We start from the raw sequence: 17,790 nt of genomic DNA on the forward strand, positions 1-17,790 counted from the left end.
TAGTTTCCTGTTCCATATTGTAATTTACAGATTCATTGACTGTGTGTATTAACTGGCAATATTATTGACGTCAAATAAAATGTCAGGATATCCCTTCTATACTTCTTTCCTGTTTGGGAGAAGCTAAAGCGTTGTTTTATAAGGTTCATCCATTCTGAGTCCAGAATGACATTTTTAACATTTCTGTTAAAAAAGTAAAATAAGCCGGCCAAAACTCTTCAGGCAAACCAAAAATCTTGGGAAAAAAATAGAATATAATATCAAAGCAATGATATCAAAATATGATTTATCTTTCCATCTGATAAGCTCAATTTTATTTGATTGACCTATGTTTCAGGGCAGAGAGGGGTAACCTTCACCTCTTTCAACTTCAGAAACATCAGAGATCATGAATATATATAAAGTTCCTTTAATCATCAACTGGATGTTGTCCTTTTAACCACCATCACATCAGCATCCTTTAGTTCATGTTTGCCCTTGAGCAGATGAGGTGTGCAATCCTACTGTTTCACGCTTTAAAAGCATTTTTATTGGATCTTTGTAATGGAGTGTTGTGTTAAAGCAATTTCTTAGCTTGAAATCTGAAGCTTCTGAGCTAATAGGTCATGTCCATTGTATTTGTTAACTGTGGCTTTGTGCTGACTTCTTCTTAGGCATGTTTTTATTTATGTACATGCATGTGTATGTACATATAAATACATATAAAATTATCATGATCATGTATTCTGTAGTGGGTAGGAGGAGTGCAAAGTTTTATGAGACCACTTTCTGATGTGCTACATTTTCGAAACAATTATTCCCCCTGCAGGAGTCTCCCCCAGTTAGTTTTCAGATACAATTGTAGAAACTCTTTTTCTTTATGTTTGAATGTGTTGACCACAGAGTAAACCTTGTGCTTTAAAAAACAAAAATCAAATGTGGAGACTTCAGAGGTCACTGTTAGATTGGTACATTTCTGCCCTCTGCATGGGGAGTGCTAATGACTTCTGTCCTGAATGTATCCTTTTTTGGATATATCATCTGATACAGAAAAGTTTTGAGATGGTTTTGGCTTTCTTCACTAATTGCATACTCACAAGGCATGGGACAGGTTTAATGTTAATTTCACACTGAATTTATTATAGGGTAAGAGCACTGGATGTAAGCCTGTATCAGTTATCAATAAAGTGAGTTCTATGCACCGTGGAGAATACTAATGTTCAACAGCTCTGGACATACAATTTTTAAAAAAGAAGAGCCAAAGAGTATTCATCCTGTGATAGTGAGGAAGCTCAGTCTTGGCCTATCCTGATCTGGTGCAGAGCTTAACTGAGATTGTAGTGAACACACTAACAATAATGTTTATAAATATAGAAGAAATTTGGTAGGAGAATATTTCAAGTAATTTATTTCTTTTAAAAGGGGCGGGATATGTTAGCCATGTATGAACTCACTCTCAAAAATGAGTGGTTTAAACTTTAGGTTTTGTGCCAAAACAAGACTGCTTTTTCCAGACTAAAAGGTTTACCACATTTTCAGCTTTTTATTTGTATGAAGTTTAGTCTCTAGTCCAGACCTTTCATTAAACTACAGGATCCGAAATATCTCTTTCTGGAAAAAAACACCATAGCATAAAATAGAAGCAATATCTCTAAAAATGTATTTTTGATGATGGTTTAATATTTCAAAAGTCATGAAGGTTTAACTTTGAGTTCTAATTTAAATGTGTCTCAGGCCTTTGGCTTTAATATTTATGAGAATGTGAGTGATTTCGAGGTTCAGTTTTTTGGTAGAGTAGGCAGATTCATAGACTTCACCAGTGCAAAGCAGACGTGGTACATACCAGTCGTAGTAAGGTGCACCTGCACTGCTGTTCATTTGCAGCGCACTAAAGCAGTCTTCTGCATTTTATTTATTCATTCTAAATGTCCATTTTAGTTTATGCATGTGCAATATTATTGCTTTGAAACAGAGGTGGAAAACTGAAGCTGCAGGTGCAGAACTAAAAGCATGTATACTGAGTTTACTTACTAGCATCCTGACATTCTGCAGTAATAGTGAATTATTGATACTAAAAATGAGCTTTGAATTCTTACTATTCAATATTGACAATGCACACCTAGCAAGATATTTTCAAAATGATGCTGTACTTGCTCATTGTTCTGGTTTCATTTTGTCTTTCACAAAACATCGTGAATATTTCAATGTCTGAAACTAAATATGTTAAGAGGTGTCAAGTAAAATCAGATCTCATTTTTATGGGGAAAGATTTGGTTACTTTTTGCTATAAGGTTAAATAATGCTTTAAAGCAAGTTCCTTTAAAAATGAAATGAGATAAGTATAGAATAATACGGAGCTGCCTATTTATCAATTTTCACTGCGTTTTCTCCTTTTTTTCCTTTTTTTTTTTTTTGTCACTCTTCCTACTTTTTCTGTTCTTTCCCTAGTTTTGGGGGTTGTTTGGTTGATTGTGGTGGGGGGTTTTGTTATTGTTTTGTTTTTTCTTTTTGTTTAAATATCTCTCCTGAAACACAAGTAGATGTCAAATCTCACAGATTAGTATCAACTAATCTGCTCTTAGCATTACACATTTTGTTAGATGTTTCTTGCTCAAATTGCTTGTCATGTATGGTCACACATCTTTATATAGGATCTAGTTGTGATGTTTTCACCAAATAGTTCACGTATGGACTTGATCTTTATATATAGAATGGAATCAGACATTGGGCAAATAATTTTTAGTATTCCAGCTATAGAAAATTATTAGAGCAGAAGTTTGTTCATGTCCAGGTTTACTTGCTTATTTCTGGAAAATCAGCAAAGGTAGTAGAAACCCTGAGTATAAGAGAGAACTTCAAATGCAGTTTGATAACACAGAAATCCCATTTCTATGGTGTATGTGTATAGGAAAATGAAGGCATTCTAACACGAGTTAAGCATCCATGTTTTAACTTTAATCTGGCTACCGTGGATGATAATAGCAGATGAGTTGTAGGGATGGAGGTTGCAGCTACTGAGAATCTGAGGGTTATTTGTAAGACTTGTTTTAATCCATAATGTAAGGTCTAGTGCCAGTGGCAAGTGTAGCATAAAAATTATAACTTTGTTTCCTTGTGCTTTGGTCACTTTTGCTAAGTATGGGTGGTCCTGGACTCTTTCCTCAGAAATCAACCAATAAACCACTGTTTTGCTAGCATTTTGGTGCTACTGGCATCTTCTCCCTGAATTGATGTTTAGAATCTGAAAGTTGAATTATTTAGAGTCAACTGTGTATAATTAGATAGAAACAATGACCAGTCTTCTCTGAGCCAATACTATAATGTAATATAAAGAAAATTATCAGAAAGTTTGAGTTTAGTTTAGGATTGATGCAGTTGAGTCATTAGAAGTTGTAGGACATCAAGAAAGCTCTCTGATGAGATATGTAATAAATTATTAGGGTATACATCAAAAGATATATATTACATAGATCAATACCAGAATTAGCTGCTAAATATATAGGCAGTAGGGTTTTTAAACATCATTTTATGATGAAAAGTACACAGGTTAATTATTGATTTCCAGTAAAATCTAGAGACTGCATTCTAAGTATATCAAGATTCATTTTGAATCTATCGAATACACTGTCTATTTCAGGATACATCACATAGTAGGGAGATGGGGTGCAAAGGTGAAGGAAAGCTTGCATGAGGAGAGAGGTGGAGAGTAAGAGATCTGAAAATTAAGTGTGAAAAATTCACTTTCAGCATAGGTAAGGAGGGTCAGAGAGGCCAGGTGAGGAAGGTCAGATGGAGGAGCCTTCGTTCTGGAGTTCAAAGGTTCAGCTCCATGAAGGACAGAAAAAAAATCACAGCCTTTTGTTCTTTGTAAATTTCTAGTTAATGAAAATATAGCAGTAAATAATCTTGATTGCCTCCATTTCTAAATGGATATTTATGTCATTATACTGAGAATAATAATAATAATGGTGATAATATGGAGGAAAAGGTACTATTAGACTGATAATAGCCACCTAACTGACATCAGTTACAACTAGGAATAAAGCAATGAAGTATAACAAGGAGCTGCCTCCTGAAACATGTTTTCACTGCATTCATATATAAGAATAAAATACATTAACTTACCTTTTAGTTACATATCAAAATAATGCAGTACTGAGTTCAAATTATTAGCTTAATAAAGTGAAGTAGATGGTTTAAAAGGTAATGCAAGACATTCAGGAAAATTGAATTGATGTGCTAATGAAGTTTATGTCTACAGAACTGAGATTCATTTAACTGTATGGTAGATTAATTTAAAAGATACTCTTCCACAGAGCACCTGTATCACTTCTGAGGCAAGAATCATGTTATTTAGAGGAAAAAATCTGCTTGAAAAAGATACAATACAACCCAGTGCCTTTCAATGGCTGTTTTTTCAATGTAATGTTGTAATGATCTAATTGGATTTCAAATAGGAGAGTTGTGTATGCTCATGGCAACTTGGAAAGGCCACATACAAGGTAATAACAATGGAGAGCTATCAAATAGCCTGAGGATAGCTGTGGTGAAACAAACACATAAATAGACTAGCTTAGCTGATTCCAACACAAATGTATAACTGCAGGTTTCTGATAGACTGTATAATTGTTAAAGCAAATATCCTAAATCAATAATTTCATTCTCATTATCTTACCTGCTGTGCAGTATAGGAAAATACCTTTTACTTATTTTTCTTTTTTTGTCTTCTTCTGTATTTTTTTCTTCTGATTTTTTGGTTCAAGTATAGTGGTTTATTTCTTCATTGAGGAGTCACATTCTAAGTGAATGGGTGAATTCAGCAACAGTCAGAAGTAGAAGTCAAAGAAAATAAGTTCAAACCTATTAAACCAAATGTTGGAAACTGTCAGTGCTAGAGATCTGCTGTATAGGCAGAATTCTTCCAGCTGCTATTGAGGTGAAAACAGAATCGTGACACAGGTGATAAGATGATGTCAAGGAAATTGTGGTAAGCATTTAGATGGATCAGAGCACTTAGAAAATCTCCTTCACATTTTCATTACTTATATATATGTATGTATGAATTTTTGAGCTACATTTGAGTGGTTTTGAACATTGTTCCAAACTTAATAGTAGTGGAAAAAGGTATCAAGATTTATCTGATTTGGGGTCTAATACAGTACCTTTTTGAGTAATGAAAATAGTTCAGAACATATTTCAGAAAGAACAGAAAATATTTCGGAAAAGAAGTACTACGTGTCATCTGGATTGAAAAAGGCAGAAGTTTATGAAAAAGAAATAAGTTTGTTACATTAGAGGATCCTAGGTAGATGATTAAATTATTTAAGAATCCTTTATTTTGTCGTAACTTGGCTCTAAGTCTGTTGATTTGCAACTTCCAGCATTTTCAGTGCAGTTCTTACACTCAGTGAGTTTTTTTGAAACAGTTGATGAAATTGCTGTTTGGCACTTTCTAATATCTAGATAGCCAAATGGATGATGGTGTGAGGCATTCTGTCTTTAAGTACGCAGCCAGATAAAGCTCTGTTTCATTCTCAGATAAGAGATTCTTTGTTCATAGTGAAGGAAGTTATTACTCTGGTGTTTTTTTCCATGGCCATAAAGCTTACTTCACTACAGAAGTAGTGAAATTTTTATGCACGGGCAACTACTGACTTTTTCATGTCCTTTCAAAGCTCTATAGAATCTGTTATTAAGTATTTGAAAGGCATCACTAAGAATGATCAAGGCAGATTTGTTGTTGTTACTGATACAAATATGCATTAGTGTTGTCTTAAACGTGGTTTTACCTGTGCAGCATCGATTCACGCACTGAGGTGAGGTGAGGTATTTCTATTTTTTTATTCTAGTTTACTCTTGGTAGGGATCTGGGTGGTAACCCACAAAATGCTGGCTCCCCAATCTTCAAAACTTTACACAGTTTGTCCATTTCAACAAGCAATGCATCAGCATTCATTGGTTAGCAATTATATAACTTTTGCATTAATTAGTACCCAAGCCCCTATTTATTAGTTATATTCCTCACTTCTCACATTAATTAGTCTGTATGTAGTGTTCTTCCTTCCACCTGAGTCTGGGGTCCATTCTGAGGAGGTGTTCAGTACATCAGTGGTTGCAATCTCCTGCTGGATTAGTATACCTAGAAGGAACCTATGTGCAGCTCACTCAGTGTTAGGGAAATTCTGGGCAGGTGAGAACTTTACTTTTCATTACACTCTAAAAGAAATAAAGTTTGGAAGAAAAGCCTTACTTTATTTTTCTCATGGTCTTTTATTCTCTTCTTCCATTGCACCCGAAGTGATTTTAAGATTTATGAAATTAAATTTAAAACAATTTCATATTTTTAGATGTTTAACTGCAGGAAGAGAGCTTCTTGAGTGGTTATGGTTCCTTGGTTAAGGAACCAGTTGAAGAGATCTGAATTCAGTAGCTCAGTCAATACATTTCTGTTTTCTGGAGGTCTGCTCACAAATTTTAACGGTTTATTTCATAAGCATGTCAAACATAAGTTATTTTCATTTTGTAGGAGAACAAGAACTACATTTTTAAAAAGTAACATTTTCTTGGGGCTGTGACACTCAGGGTACCACTCCAGCCTAATGGTAGTGTTTCAGTGAATAAATATCCATTGTAATCAGTTTAATTGGTGCAATACTGGAGAGTGCTGTTCTGAATGAAACAGTTCTTACTGCTTATTAAATCAGCAAGAGAAATGTGGCCAGTGTTGTGTGTTACATGTGGTTCTACTCTACAATTAAAACAAACCACAAAAAAAAAAAAAAAAAAAAAAAAGGAAAAAAGAGAAGCAGTGAGAACAAGAAATCATTACAGTAGTTGTGTGTCCTAAATGCTCTGTCTTTAACCATAATTCAACAATTCTCACATGAACTTGAGTTTCTGGATATTTTATTATTTGTGTACATATGTTAGAAGTCACTACCCTTCTCTTTTGTCATCTCATTGCTGATGAGCTGTGTAGGAGTGTTTGTACAGGTTAACACAGACCACCTACTTGAAATCCAAATATATGATTTTAGTTTCACCATGTCATCAATTATTTCCAGTAAAACACAATGTGATTTAAAAGAACTAGACCTATGAAGCTTATGAGATTGAATCTGTTGCACTGTCTGTGTTTGATGAATAGTCCTATAAATAATATTTCTTTTGTCCTTTATTTTATAGCTCAGTTGAGGCCTGCAGTAGCTAGGAGTTGGGTCTTGAATATGCTGGAAAGTATAAGCAAGGAAGTTTAGAGGCACTGATTAACTGAGACAGCAATGGTATATTTGTGTAGCAGATGATACTGCAAATGGACATCACATGAGATTTTTCTCATCAAAGACAGAACTTGGTGAATTTAAAAGTAATTGGTTGATAGTTTCACTGTCTGAGTTCTGTCTCACATCAGACATCTCTTTCACAAACACAAAAAAATGTCTTATAACTTCCGATGAGGCTTCTCTTCTCTTCTCTTTCGTAGTATCTGATATATATTTCATGAGAATTTTAGTCTTCATTAATAATTTCTAAAATCCCTTTAAAGAATAATCATAGTTTAAAAGTTTGGCTAAGCTGTGTGTTATCCGGAGCAGAACAGGTGTCACACACTTTATGTTAGAAAGGAACACCAAAGCAGTCAGACTGACATTCCACTGCTTTGAGTGGGACATTACTTGCGATTTTTTATTTTTAATGGTTTTGTTCCTACAAACATTGCTCCTAATGTTGAGTAATTCAAGTTGATGTTTCTTGTGATACAGTTACTGTTGGCTGGTGATTGTAGATCTGTAAATCACTGGATAGCACAGGGGTTTAATAACTGTATGATCATATCTTTAGTTAAGGAACCAAAGCTTGTTCAGTTAACAAGGGCATTCTTGTCCCAGATCCAGACCACACTTGAATAGTAACATTACATGCTGTATTGTAAATGTTTAAAATGTATGAGACACACTTTGCTTAATGAATTACCCCATATTTCAGCATTCCAGAACTGAGTACCAAATTTGAAATTGAGCCAGCAACACTTTGCATCAATTTTCTAACCACCTGCAACTACGAGGAGTTATAGCTGCAGGTATACAAGTTTTTAAATCATGAAAATATTGATGAAAAATATATAATCAGTCATTTTTATGTTGCCAATACTTATCTGATTTCATTTGAGTATTGTTTAATAGTTTTCCAGTATAATTTTAACATAATGAATGGTGAGGTTTCTTGCATATATGCTTGGTTGTATTTTTCTGTGAGTAAAATGTTACACTGTTTGGATAGGGGGGTGGTTTATTTAGTTGTTGTGTATTTAGTTTATTTGTTGTGCGTTTAGTTTATTTGTTGGTCAGTTTGTTAATTGGGTTTTTTTTTTTAGTCTTTTAATAATATTTAATTCTTCATGTGCATTATGACCTCCTTTTGAGACCCCTGGAGGTCTTCTCTTATTCTCTTATACCTGTGAGCTCAAATACCAGGAGTTACTGTGTTTCTGATTAGTAATAATTCATCCAAACAAAGTTTATATAAATACGATTCTTTCAATAATTGCCTGCTTTTTTAAAATAATTTTGAGATTTTTTTTAAAAATCCACCCTCCTTTACCACTGTCTGTCAGATTTTTGTGATGCCAGAGCTAAATACAAATTTTTGTGTTTATCTTTATTGCAGTTATATAGGACAAATTTCAAAATTGCTTTTTTGAGCACAAGTCAACACTACAGTTATGTCTTTGTTGGACTACCTTGATGCAAATTGAAATCAATTTGTCTTTCTTTTCCTGCCTTCCATCCTCCCTGACTTTTTCTAATACTTTTCAGATATTTCTTTGTCATATTGTTTATAGTCTGATTCTAGTCCAGATCTAGACAGCACTTACTGAAGTGTCATTGGAGCAAGAAATAAGTATTGCATGCTAAATTCACAGACTGGTGGACCATGAGAAGCTGGGGAAAATGGAAAACATTCTCATATTTCACTGAACAGCACTTTCCTGTATTTTCTTTTGCTTTATTCAATATGTTGAAAAATGTGGAGGCTACAACGTATCTATGTAATAAGCTAAATTGATCCTAAGTCAAAACTTCATCAGGATGTGATTCAAAGAAAACAAGTCCTGTTGAAGATGAGGTTCACTTTGGAAAGAGTCTGGCTTCATGTCACACTGCCCTGGAAAGTGTGCAGAGCCAGCTCACGTCTGTTCTCTGACTGTTCCAGTCCAGTTTGTTCTAGAATTAGACTTCTGAAGAACAATGCTTTCTTTATTTAAAAATGACTTTTTTCTGTACAATTGAATCTATTAGAGTCCCATTTTATGTAGAGATGGCATAAAGATGAGTGAAAGTGATATTTAAGTTGTACTTGGCTCCAAAGTCAAATAAGGAATATGGTTTAAGTATAGATTTCTTGACATACAAATCTTAATATCTTCTCATATTTTATTTTGTATTCTTATAGTGGAAGTCCTTTATGAGATCAGGTGTAATTGCAGGTTTCTGCTTATATCCAGATGGATTCTAGGAAATTGAGCTGTTTTGGGTTGAGGTCTGACCTGAAATAAAACCAGGTGAACCAAGTTCAGATTTGAGAACTTCACTGGAACTAGAGATGCATACAGTGCGAAGATGGAGATTAAAGCAAGTTTATCTCAAATTGGGATTTTTCTGTTTTAAAGAAATAAAAATTAGAAACCATTAAAAAAGAACAAAGCATTTGTGAACTTGTTATTCTTACAGATCATTATGTATGGAATACAAAACATATTGTCACATTGTGCAAGTGTTACTTATGTTCCAAAGCACATCAGAGTTACTTTGGTTGATTTGGTTGATTGGGTGACATACTGCTTACGTGTGGTATACAAACAATTACATTTCCTGTTTAAGTGTTGTATACCAATATTGTTAGTCACTTGAATGCCCCATCATAAAATACCTGCATACACATTCTGGTACATTACAAAGTGAAATGTGTTCTGTTTTCAAACTGCTTCACTGTTGGTTGTATTTCCAAGGTGAAAATGTTTGTTACTGTCTGGACTTTGTAGGTGTTAGATGTACTTTTCCTACTGGAGTTTAATGATTTTGTCTTGTGTGTAAATGTTTTATTTGATTTGTCACTGTTGTTTTCAATATTTGCAGCAGGGATTTCCTTTGGTTTAAAATAGGCTTTATTAGACTTTCTTGTCTAAGTGCAGGAAAACTTGTCTTCTGTCAAAAGACAGATATGCTTTTCGTGTTTGTCCTGGCTTAATTCTTTATTTTATGTATTTATTTATGTCCACTGTTCTCCCACATGATTTAAGGCTGCCAATAGATTTTTCTTCCTTGTTTTTTCTCTCTTGCTGCCACAGGTCTGTTGATTCAGCTGTGTGAGTCTGAAGGATTATTCGTTTTAGGGAGTTGTCAATAAATGGAGTTTAGATGGTGTTGAATAACACTGTTTCCTTTTCCACTAAAAAACAAACACAATGTCTTCTAATGCCCTTGTGTGTTGGCCTGGGCCTCATGCTTCTTTGTGGAGGTGATTGGCATGTGTTAGTGGTTCTAAGCAGTTAGAGGAGATATAAAGAATATAGTGGTGTTCCATACCAAATGCTTCACAAAAGAAAATTAAATGCCCATTTCATAAGAGCACATTTTATACATATTAGATTTAGTTCTTGGAGTTTGCTGTTGCTATTCTAGGTTGCTTTGATAGTAACTGAAGAGTGGATATCGGTGCAAAATACCTGTTAATTTCCATTCCTTCCCCTTATTTAGTCTTCTGTCTCAATATTTTCAAGGGATTGGAATTTGTGCTTAATATATTACCGAGTTTGTCTGTATCTTACTGCTTTTATTATAATGAAGGATTAAAATGACTCCTAGAGTATGCATATTTTCAGGCTTTGACACGTATGTCCTAAGCACTGTTGTAATGATGTAGGCAGCTGAGCTTTGGTGTTTGTAGTCCTCCAGGGTATCCACAGCAGAATCAGTGGTGTGATCTGCAGCAGCTGTTACCTGAATTATATATGTCAGCTTTACAAATGTTAAGAGTGGAAGTGAAACATATTTTAGTTGTTCACATATGTAGTCACCACAGAGTACCAATATAATAATTTCATATAAATGAGAAGAATTGCTCTGGGATAAATGGGAGATGAATGAGAGATGTTGCCTTGTAGATGCCTAATTAATCAACCCAGGTAGTCAGTAGTTTAAAATTCAACCAAGATCTAGTAGAACATGCTGTTTCCCTATAGTCAAAACAATTTTCTTGGCAGTGGGGAAAAATACTCACCAACCAGATTCTTCTGATATTCCTTTTGTGAGAATTTTAGGGTCATGTGTAGCTTGACTCTCTGTGGCTAGAGAAGTCTGTGACATGGGAATGAAACTCTTAGAGCACTTGTGTATTATCAGTATCCATTATTCTCAAAAAGGGCCAGAAAATAAAAGTAAGGGGCAAAATTTTCATGTTGCATTCCCATTTACCTTCTAGGGAAGTTCATTTAAACCCCACAAATTGATCAAGGTCTTTTCTTTAAAGAATGATTCAGGGTTTTTTTCTGTCTTCCTGTCTTACCTGTTGAGTCTAAAGTCCATTGACAGTGGAGCTGGGCTAGGCATTGGATTGTGATTCTTTTACTCTACAATCACACAAAGATTCATGGATAATTTCGTGTCATACGATCCTTTGTTGCTGACAGGTATATGAACAACTTCCAATCGCTCTGAACAAACAATCAAGAAGTTTGCTCTAATGATACAATTTTATAACACAAAAAATTCTAATTAAATTAGCTTTTAAAGCTAATTATGAAGCAGTTTCTTATGTTCCTATTAATCTTGTTACTTTGTTTATTCTCTAAACTCTTTAAGGCAAGGAAGTGTAACTGAAGGATGTCAGAGTACATCTCCATTAGTAACACTCTGTTGGTTTGCCTGGTGTATTTTGTCCAAGCAGCACAGCTCAATCAATACCTCCCTTGCCTGGGAGAGACAAGGGAGTCTCCATGGCAAGCCAGCCTCCATGTGCACTTCAAAATGTTCCTAAATTATTCCTCTGTTTAATTGAATTCTGTGGCTGGAGGGAGCAAGATTAGTTACTGTTGTCGAATTTTGGATGTTACCTGTGTGTTTAGGGTTCCAACTGTGGTTGTGAGTACATAAAAAGAAAGTCAGATGATTCACATGGGCAGGTCTGGGGAAACACCTCCTGTTTGCCTGACTGTCAACCAACATTCCTCTGCAATGCCTTTTGCAGGCACTTGGCACAGCTACAGAGTTCTGCTTTACTCTTGAAACACAGATTCATCTTCTTTATGACTAATAAATATTTTCTCCACTTTTGCAACTTAATTCTTTTTACATAGAATGACTTTCAGGACATTTGATACTGTGATAATTGGTTGACCTGTGAGTTAATAATAATTAGGCAATAGCATATAATTCTTTGTTCCAAGTTATGATTATTAAAATAATTTCTAAATGAAATTTGGAGGTTGAGCATTATCATAGTAAATAGATATGATGGTTGTTTTATTGTTTAAAAAGAAAATCTCAGAAAAGATACTGTCTATCTTCTCAACTTGACCTGATGAAGAACACAAGCCAAAATGATGCGGTTGGTGAATGGTCATTAAGTTAGAAATATAATTATACCATGTAAATGAAAGACAGACAAAAGGTTCTTGCTTAAGATTCATACATTCTGATAGTTGTTAACTGAAATGAGTTAAATTCATACAAAGCTTTCTGCAAGTGTGGGTAACTCATCTTGTGAAGTAATTGGTATTTGGTTTAGGTAGTTTTCTGGTTGCTTGTTCAGCATTTATTGAGATGTGTACAATAGCACTTTTGAGATTTTTCAAAATTTGTAGTAAGAACTATTGGATCGCTTCAGAAAATGTGGAATCAGACTGAATCAAGGTTAGTGATTGTTTAAGGAGGGTGAAGCCTCCAGGGTAATGCAGCAGGTGAATAAGTCACAATGTTCAAGAGCAGCTCTATTTGATTTGCAATTGGAATTTGCAATTGGAATGTAGAAATGTAAGTTATACCACCAGGAATGAAACCCAGAGGAGCTTTGTTTCACAATATTTGAATGAAGGTTTTTTCATTATTAATAAAAGATACACTAACAGAGATTGATATCCTGTACATCCAGTGTTAGAATTAGAAACAGTCTTAATAAAGTGGAATTAATTTTTGCCTTTTGAAGAAAAGCCTGACTCCTTTTTTGGGTTTGTCCAGGTTGTATAAAATCTTTTACAGTGCTGAAAATTTGTTGGTAGAAGGATGATTATTATTACTGTTGTTCTTCTTGTTATTATTATTAGTATTATTATTAAAACCTCCATGAGCACATATTTGCACTAACAGACCATTTCTGAAACAGAAGGTCCCTAATTTTGCTTTTCTTGGCAAATTAATCCAGAAACATTTTTAAGAGTTTCCATATTTAAAGACTTTTTTTTCTTATTAAATTGCACTGGAGCCAGCATCCTGACTGGATGCAAACCTGATATGAAATTGATATTATTTTTTACTCCTTTTTCTTTTTTTTTTAACGGTTACTCAGTTCTTATGGGTCTGCACATTATAATCTAACTGAATCAATTATGTTTAAGCTCACAGACATTGGTCGTGTTTAACTTGTGCTGTTTACCTGTTTTTGTTTCCCTATAGGTATATTCGAATTGTTGGGACACACAACACAGTGAACAAAGTTTTCCATATTGTGGCATTTGAATGCATGTTCACGAACAAATCCTTTACTCTTGAGAAAGGTCTGATAGGTAAGAGATAAAACCATTTTCCTTTTTCATGAACTGTTGTAAACACTTGTCTTTTAAAGCTGGTCATTACTGCACTCTGCTTCTGTTTCCATCCAGAAACTTCTAAATTGAGTTAAATAGTGTTGTAAGCACAGAATTAGTTGGCTAGTCCTTGCAAGTCCTATGAAATTCCAGTACTGTGGATTAATTAATGGTGCTGCAGGAATGCTAAAATTCAAATCAACCACTGCTGACAAAGCCACTGGTAGCTGAGTCAGTCAGTGCTGGCAATGTGATTTTTCTTTGCATGTCACAGTATGATTGCTCATGCCTCCCAGTAGGTTAGCCTGAATTCTCTTACAAGAATGGACTAAGCACAGCTATTTATTGTAGTGATGATGGATTTGGACATTTAGGGCCTCTTATCCAGCCTGGTTACAACTGCTGAAAGTAAACTCTCATGTGTTGATTTCCCCCCAAAGAGTCATAGACATGCTTAGCCATGGCAGAACATTATATCGCCTATGCTGCTTCTATTCTCAGAACACCACGCTGATGGGGCTCTCTTAGCTCTGGGCAGCTTATATAACACGGATTTAACTACCTTTATGTTACTTCAGGTAGAAATCCCCAACAGACCAACAGTCCTGAATGAAAGAATGTGTCACAGAAAGATTTAATATCTTTTTTTTTTTTAATAGTTCAAATGGGCTGGTTTCTGTGCTTTATATAAACTCCCAAAAGTCAGATCCTGAAGTTCATTGGAGAGTATGTATTTGTTGTCTAAGTGGGATTTCCAACAGTTTATTACTAATGGCATAAAATCAAGAGTTTTGACAAAATTATCAGGGTTCATGCTGGTTTAAAACATATAGTTCAATTTTAAATATGTACCTGTCATGAGAACGAAGATTTTTAGTAAGACATATTCACTTAATTTTTTTTAATGAGGAAATTGTAATATTTAGCTGTGAAAAACCAAGACCCAATTCCTTTAGTCTGTTCTTTGTGCATTATACAAAGCCAAATCAAAAGCCTTCCCTTCGTTTTAGGTAGTGTACAAGTAGCATTGCAATTGCTATCGACTACAAAATAGAATAAGCAGTAAGGAAGAATTGTGTTAAAAGAAAACATCCCTTCAGTAAGCTAGTTGGCAGAGAAACAAAGTATCTCATATTTGATAAAATCTTTGAGCTACATTTCATAGTTAGCAGTGCCAGCTATGAATTTTTAAAAACTTCATACAAAATCAGTTAGTGTGTACAAATACTTGTACGTATTTGATTTCAGATGATTAAATTTATATAGTAAATGCTGAATTTGGGACTTAAATAATTTTTTTGAGTGTTAACACAAAGTTTGTTTGATCATAAGTAGGCAATGCAGTGAATCTTAGCATGTTTGTGTAAGTGAACTTATACTGTAAGTGACTCAGCTTTCTTAGACTCAATTATATTTTCTCGTTGAGTGATCATTCTGGTGAGACAAACTATTTGATTTATTTTAACATTTCTTTGGTTTCAAGGGTAATCTAGGGGATAGAGACTCTATAAGGCTTTATTTAAAAATCTCTGTGAGAATGTTTTTGTAGAATCTGACAGGTGAATAGGCTTTGGGCAGCACAATAGTGAGGGTTTCTGGTGTTAATAGTGATTTTTAATCAAGGGCAGCTTTGCTGTTGTTCAGTGTGGGTCAGTCAAGCTGTTGTACATGTAACTGATTTGAAGTGATGAATAATAAGGAAAGAGAAGTAGGTTTCTACAGCTTTTTATATTTAAGGGATATTAGTCAATGCAATTGATAGAAAATCAACGTAAGAATTTGGGGAGTAGTTAATGGAAAGTGGGCTGTGGATAGGCTTCCAGCTGTCAGTGAGGCACCAGCAGTTGTATACATGACCCTGCAGAGTTTATGATGAGAAAGATACAAATGGAAAGATTTGGGGACTACTTGAGGCCAGTCCAGTTGTGAAATGGAGCAGGGGCACCTATGACTGTTCCATCAGAATTTTTGGCCATCAGTACTGCCTATTCAAAAATATTGTCAACAACTTTGATCCAGCAAAGAGATATTATATCCATTTAATGGGGTTTTTTTTGTACCTTTGATGGTTACCATAAGGTGCCATATTGTATGGCTCCTGTGATCTGTCCAAGGTCCACTTGTGTAAAAACTCAGTATGAGTACCAGTGGATTGGCACAGATTTATTTTATTGCTCTGATGAGGATTCTGAAGTGGCCAGGTACAACAAAGAGAACTGAAAGCAGGAAAAATCAACTAAATATATGAAAGTACAGTAATCAGAGTAGATTGCTTTTAGGCTTGACTGAGTAGAGAAACTTCCATCTTAAACCCTTGAAAAGCAGATCATTGGGTTCATTGCTTATCCCATATGATATTAAATACAGTATTAAGTTAGAACAAACACAGCTGCTATTTCTATACTTTGTTTTATTAAAGAAATGAAGTATTGGTCAGCCCTTGAAGGCCATAAGGTCTTTTCAAAAAGACTGACCCCTACTTCTGTCAAAACAGAACTGAAGATAATACGTGAAGACTTTGTCATTTGAAAACTCATTCCAAAGAAATGAGGCCTCTGAGGTATTTGGTTAGAGATGTTATATGGAGACTTGAGTAATTATTTATTTTATTTTTATGAAAGATACTCAACTTGATCAGAGAGCTATATATGCAAAGAGTATAATTTATCAGATACATAACCACTGATACATAGTGTCTATGTAATGGCTGTCACCGTACAATGAAGATTAGAAGGCTGGTAAACAAATAATAAAAATGATGTGCTGTTTCATTGTAACAACAATTTTATGTTGTTTTGGTTTTGCGTACAAGGTTTTAATGAAAAATTACTATCTGGACATATTACAATAAAAAGTAAATGTGGAAGATGATTTATACAATCTCTTTGTATGATACTGGATGTAGTACTGACATGACCCAATGGTAGCTGAGTAGCAGTTTTGAAGCAAAAGTAGCAGAAAATGCTCTTTATAGCACTGTCTGGTGTTTAAGTGTTGGTTTACAGTTTGTTGTCTTGTGAAATGAGGTGACAGAAAGGAATGTAATCATATGAAATTATTTCCCTAACGCAGATGTTAGGGTTGAGATGTATTTTTCTTTTTGGCATAGTATTATCTCTAAATGTGTAAGTTAACAGTTTTTCATATTAAATTCATAATATTAACATAATTCTTTCATTTAACAAGGATGCAAATATTCTTTAATCTCACAATCATAGTGCTTGTTTATAATGAACTTCTGCTTATGAAATTTTGAATGGTCTTTAGCTATTTAATCTAGAATCCAAAACAAAAGAATATTTTCACAAGTAAGAAACATACTCCTTTGGAAGCAATACCTGATGTCATCGATCTAATGTAAAATGTTCTAATCTGCCCAGTGGCAAGAAGTTACAACAGCAGTTAAAGGAGTGCTTCTGTGCAAGGCCTCTTTAGGTTTCTGGAGGAAAAAAATTCCTCTTTTCTGCCTCAAATGGAAAAAAATTTGATAACCTCAGTCCTTTAATCACTCCTCAGTGGTGAGGGGAAATCAAGGATTATGTGGGCTTGACCAGCCTTCTGTCTGATTTTGAGCCTGGTGAAGGTCACTGGGAGTGCAGTGTGGATTGCTTTTCCACAAAGCAGTGTTGGTCTATGGTCTGCCTCAGTGTATCAGACTGTCTTGTAATTTGTACATTACACTCGAAAGAGAGAACAGTGAATAATGACTGAAGAGCAGCAGATAGATGTAAAACACTGGAATGTCCTTGGTCACCCTCTGGGGAATGCTGTTCAGTACTTAGGAATCATCATGAACCTTCATTTGTGTGCTGTTCAGTGCTGTAGGAGAACTTCTTTTAAAGGGGATAAAATGATACAAATAAATATTCACTTGTCTTTTACTCTGGCAGTTATTTAGAAGAGAAAGAAAAGAACAAACAAGATTGAATGTAGAACAGGGAGAAACCAGTCATATCAGCCTCCTAGTGTGTGGTTCAGCTTTGTAAAAGATTGTTTTGTCTCTCCCCAAG

General features: G+C 34.7%; 1 protein-coding gene across 1 annotated transcript in view; it reads left to right on the forward strand.

The window, feature by feature from the left end:
- Positions 1–17,790, forward strand: part of BTBD9 (BTB domain containing 9) — a 113,348-nt gene that overhangs the window by 54,200 nt on the left and 41,358 nt on the right. The window contains exon 8 of the mRNA XM_063390867.1: positions 13,650–13,759. Coding sequence (XP_063246937.1) covers positions 13,650–13,759 — 110 coding nt within the window. The remainder of the gene's footprint in view (positions 1–13,649; positions 13,760–17,790) is intronic.

This window comes from Prinia subflava, chromosome 2 (assembly GCF_021018805.1).
Source record: "Prinia subflava isolate CZ2003 ecotype Zambia chromosome 2, Cam_Psub_1.2, whole genome shotgun sequence".
In the NCBI taxonomy this organism is placed as follows: domain Eukaryota; kingdom Metazoa; phylum Chordata; class Aves; order Passeriformes; family Cisticolidae; genus Prinia; species Prinia subflava.